The sequence below is a fragment of the Rhamphochromis longiceps genome, linkage group LG18 (genome assembly GCF_057381845.1).
Source record: "Rhamphochromis longiceps isolate RC_006_pf linkage group LG18, R_longiceps_female_GT1.1, whole genome shotgun sequence".
NCBI lineage: Eukaryota > Metazoa > Chordata > Actinopteri > Cichliformes > Cichlidae > Rhamphochromis > Rhamphochromis longiceps.
Genome location: NC_140574.1, coordinates 37,322,825 through 37,328,474, shown reverse-complemented (window position 1 = coordinate 37,328,474; position 5,650 = coordinate 37,322,825). Strand labels below are relative to the sequence as shown.

The 5,650-nt window shown below is 42.8% G+C and overlaps 1 protein-coding gene across 1 annotated transcript in view; it reads left to right on the top strand.

Annotated features, from left to right (window-relative positions):
* Positions 1 to 5,650, top strand: part of LOC146648804 (cadherin-6-like) — a 63,692-nt gene extending 58,042 nt beyond the window's left edge. Inside the window, exon 12 of the mRNA XM_085388250.1 lies at positions 3,571 to 5,650. Within this exon, the coding sequence (XP_085244376.1) occupies positions 3,571 to 4,115 (545 nt within the window). The 3' untranslated portion in view covers positions 4,116 to 5,650. The remainder of the gene's footprint in view (positions 1 to 3,570) is intronic.

The window sequence follows — 5,650 nt, the reverse complement described above, 5'->3', positions numbered from 1 at the left end:
AGCTGGCGCTGCAGACCACGCCCCGCTACACACATTAACCTGGTAAAATACATATTTAGGCAGAATTTTGCAAATATCTATTTTTTATCTTTCAGCAGCATCGAGCTTTTTTCCCCAGTTATTTTTTAAAAGTCAGGTCAAGGCTCCAAAAGTCCAAAGGACATATAAGGGCGGCTCACAACAGTTTTTGTTTCTGGATCATTTTAGTTCAGCTTTCCTTTTCTTATATTTCTTTAAGAGTTCAAAATGTGTTCATTACATAAATAAAATGTAATTTTCTCTGTAGCACTTCATGGATTTAAACTTTTAGCTCAGATAAAATGTACGGTCTGCGTCACGGTGATCATTACATGCTCCATTTTTAGGACCACACAGCCTTTCCTGGTGTGTGATGCGGTGATATGCTGATAACTCACCGGTACATTTCTCCTGCATCTTTACTCGCATCCTGCTGACTACTTTTTTCACCGCACAGCACCGGCGCTCCATCTGTTGTAAGTCCAACAAGTTTGTCCCAGGACAGTTTCACGTCGTTACACTTTGACATACGTTTTAAAAAATGTATTTTCCTGTCGTTGTCCCGTGCATCGATTTAATGTTCAATATTTCCTCTCCACGGATGAAGATGGCCAGCTGTGCAGTGTCCATCATGTCTACTTTCATCCACAGCAAGAGAGTATGCAGTGAAGTTTTTGCTTCTTTCACACAACTGTGTTCTTAAATCAGTGGCTGTCTCACAAACCCGATCAGCAATCGTATTTCTGCTCAGGCTCACATTTGCCTAAATCTGCGTTTTGTCTGGACGGAAGACGTCACACAGCTTCATCCTGCAGCTCTTAAGAGTGGTACCGGGCTCATTTGGCTCCTCTGCTACAATAAAACTTGCTTTCACAACAGCTTCAGTTTGTGATTTTGCTCTGGTGACAAACGATTCTACTTCCTGTAGTTTCTGCATTTAGGTTTTTCAGCTTATCCTGACGTTTTATCTCGTAGTGCCGTCTTAAACTAAATTCCTTAACTACAGCCACATTAGCTCCACTAATAAGACGCACGGTTTACCAGCATGTCTGTAAACATATATTCAGCCTCCCACTGGTGCTGAAAGGCTCTGCTTTCAGAATCAACTTTTCTCTCCACCATTGTAAGCGGCGAGCTTCGCAATCCGGTTGTTAAGTGATGACGTGACGAATCCTACTTCCGGGTCTAAAGTAATCTGCGTTTAATATGGCTTTTGTGTTGTTAACATGTTTAATGTTATGTATTTTCTTCTATTTGATCTCAAAAAGCTCCTAAAACAGTCAGTGATCCCTGTTGACCTCCCTCGGCTTTTATTACCGCTAATCATTTATTTAAGCTCAGTTTTTAAAACCTTAGGATGTAACTACAGCCCAGCCCATGCAGCAGTATATGAATGACTAACCTCGTATTGTGGATGGATTATCTCAGTTGTTCTCCTGGCTGAAGTTTGGTCCTTTTACAGCATCCTGCCATGCGATTACATTTGTTCCTGACCACCGAGAACACTCACGTTAACTTTTATCCAGTGGAAAAAAAGTTAGCTTGTTTATATTATGCTAACATAGCTGTGTCGCTAGCGGTCACGTAGCACATCATTATATATCAGCTAGCCAAACTTCAGTAACCCTACAAACGTCACTGCTGTTTAGTTTTCTGTCTTCTTTTATGCTGGAAGTGATAGCAGAGCTGTATGTTTGAATTTGTTTCCAAAACCCCGCAGTCAGGACATGCTATATTGTATTTAGATAGAAGCTAGCGAGCTAACTTCCTGCTAAATGTCATAACTTCCGTTTTCATGGATGCCTGGATGTTAAACTCAATTGTTACACCTCGTAGAGCAGAACGCTGATCATTTTATTAAAGATGAAAGACTTTAGACAGTTTTTCAACTCTCAGTAATGCCACAGTGATGTTTGATATATGGACCTGCAGCGGAGTTTAGGTCCAGACACGGCTAGTGACGTCAGACTGAACAACCGGATAACAGAAGTTTGACTTGATTGAGGTGGGAATGTTCCCAGTTAGCCTAGCGGTCAGCAAGGAGGCTGCAGTGCTGCATTATGGGATCTGTAGTTTGTATATTATTAGCGCCTCATATCGCCGGGCCATGCATAACAATAACAGTACATCTATATAAAATGATCTCGCGGGCCGGATATAAATGTACGCCGGGCTTGGATGTGGCCCGCGGGCCTTGACTTTGACACATGTGTTCTAGCCCATTTTAACTCTGTGTGAATGATGACAGGTATATCCTGTTTAACTGCTCACTTCCTTGTTTAAATCACACCCAGTGTTGGGAAGGTTACTTTTAAAATGTATTCCATTACAGATTACAGAATACATGCCCCAAAATGTATTCTGTAACGTATTCCGTTACGTTACTCAATGACAGTAACGTATTCTGAATACTTTGGATTACTTAATATATTACCATGTTTTTTACAACAACGTGAATGTACTATTGCTGTGTGATTTATTACTATTACTGAAGGTCCGCGACTCCGAACTGTAGTAAAGGGACCTCTGACTAATAGGGCGGGTCCCTGTCGGCTCGTAGCCGAAAAATAGCTTTACTTTGTTGTGTGGGTCAACTTTTCTTGCAAGAGACAGAGAGAGGCGTTGAAAGACTGCTCCAGAGTTTTCCGGAGGAAAACACGAACACGGTGTACAGTCGAGTCTTAATAGCTTACTTACAACTGGGCTCGTCAGGCTCTCTTCTTGGCTGCAGTGGTTATTATTATATTTACATGCTTCCAGCTCCCGTTTTTTCTCAATGACAACTCGTACCTTTCCACTCCCCTTTTTCTCCCTCCTCGCGCTCACAGACCCATAATGTGTATGGCAGTCCATTCTCCCTGCAACACGGACTACACTGCCCATGATGCTGCATTCTTTAGAGCTATGCTTGTAGCATTCTGCCTGTTAGCTTAGCACAACAACAACAACAACGAAAAGGCCTCTCTCACCCAGGAAGCACACAGTCGCAGAGAGAGAGAGAGCGTCGCCCTGTAACCATGGCAACCGTAACGCTGCCGCCTGGAACAACAGAACGTAGCTGTCAAACAAAACCCAAACAGTCCTCACCCGCCACAATATGAAACAGGAAAGTACCGCAGTGTAATCCATTTATTTCAACAAAGTAACTGTATTCTGAATACCACCTTTTTAAACGGTAACTGTAACGGATACAGTTACTCATATTTTGTATTTTAAATACGTAACGGCGGTACATGTATCCCGTTACTCCCCAACACTGATCACACCCAACTGCTTTAGGACTGTGAGAGGCAACAGGGTGCCTACCACATAACAGAGTCTGATTTTACCAGTAGATAAAGGGCTTCATTTGTTCCCAGATCTCAGCAACTATTGTGAACAATGTTCATCATAGGGCATAACAAAGAAACACAAAGTGACCAAAAATGAGATCATTTAATTAAGCAGCAGTGGTCCTTATATCTGTTATCTATGGTGGCTGGTTGTTTAAATTCATGCTCCACTGGGACACGATTATAATCTAATCCTGCATCGTTGTTCTCTTTTCTACAGTGGTTGTGGTTCTATTCACAGCATTAAGACACCAAAGGAAGCAGGAACCTCTTATTATCTCCAAAGAAGATGTCAGGGACAACGTGGTTAGCTACAATGATGAGGGTGGTGGCGAGGAGGACACCCAGGCTTTTGATATTGGCGCCCTGCGACACCCAGCTGCTGCAGCTGCCTCTGATGAGGGTGCTAAACAGAGGCGTGACATCATCCCTACTGATACTCTGCTGTATCCAACAACTCGCCACCCTGCCCCAGCTCCCTCCAGCCTGCTTATGCCTCCAATACGCATGGCTGCACGTGATAATGGGGATGTATGCGAGTTCATCAACCAGAGAGTGATGGAGAATGACTATAGCCCCACAGCGCCACCGTACGACTCACTGGCCACGTATGCCTATGAAGGAGTGGGGTCAGTGGCCGAGTCGCTCAGTTCGCTGGGCTCGGCTTCATCCGAGGCTGAACAGGACTACAACTACCTGAGTGACTGGGGGCCCCGTTTCAGGAAACTAGCTGACCTGTACGAGGCTGAGGACAGTGACTTCTAACAGCTACACCATCTGTGTCAAAGATGAGTTCAGGTGACATTTAGACCATTGCAGATCTGAGGATAGCAACATTCAAGCTACTAAACTGAGAGAGCTGCCTCTTAAAATTGCTTTAAGAAAATATGAGCACTTGAGCACACATAGACTTCATATAGAACCCAACAGATGTGCTGGTAGGTGCGAATGCCTATAAATAAAATTTGAGATCACCAGCTAAGCTTTGATCTGTCCTCACTGCACACCCGTCCAGAAACAGTTTACCAAGTCATTTTCAAAGGTGATAAAAGTCTTAAATCTCTATTTTTGGAATCTTATGTAGAAATGTTAATCAACTATCACAACGGTGAAGCCCAAATATCTTCAGCTCTAATCATAGGAAACTTTCAAAGACTCGTGGCAGGCCTAAATGAGGTTTGAGTTCTTTTGCTTTCATTCTTTCTTTCAGCTAAGTGCCCTTCTGCTGCCCTGCAAACAGAACAGTGGACGCCTGTTGGCTGGCTGAGAATGGAGGGGTTGACTTACTCTTACATGATTGTTTGTCTTTTTTGCTTTCTTGTTCTGGTGGCAGAACTGTGGTTGAACTCATTATACTGGAACTATAATCAGTTGCGTCTTTAATTTCTCCAGAGTCTTTTCCTATTACAAAATACAAGTTTATATAACAAAAACAGTTGTCGAGTAATGTTTTCTTTGACAGTATGCTTTATAGTTTCCATCATGTACATGGAGAGTCCATGCCTTCACAGCAGGGGTGTCACTCTTCATGCCGCGATGGAGAGAATGATTGAAATCAAACAAAGCTGCATTCACCATATTTTACATGTAATGTTAAACATCAAATCTCCAGGAAAATAATCATAAAGTATGGCTACAGACAGGTGCGTTCAGCAGTCCTGTACATCTCTCTCAGGAGCTGGTGAAGACTCGGACACTCTTAACATCAAGACACAGTTGAACATAAACCCTGCGTCACCAACTGTATGCTAACACATCCACCATACCAAGAACACTGTAAATAAGATGCCTTGTCCAGTGTGTAGGATACAGGGGAATCTGTTGTCAGAGATGTGAGTGCAGAATGCAAAAATGTGTTTGCATCAGTATAATGTAAAAATATTGATACAAATAGAGAACATAGACAAAGACCTCTTAAATACTCTAGAATTCTGCTTGTGTGATGATCTAGAATGAATGCTGCTGTACAGCACCATAGTGCCGGGGTTACTAATACATGCTCATACGAGTAACCCTATGGTTACGAGTAACTATGGTGCTGTAACCCAGAACTCTTCAGCGTTTTTTTCCTGGAGACTTCCATCACGTTTCGATCAACGACTGTAGAAGGTTTCGATATTCACTGGTGATCACAGCGACAGCAGCCGCTCCTCTGCAGCCTGTATTTGGATTTTAGCCACAAAGCAAACAATGGTAGAAAATCTATAATAGCAGCCTCCTGCAAGCTTCACCTTTAACCACCTCAACCAGATGGAAGTGTCCGACTAACATCTAGTTACCATTTGAAAGCATGTACCAGA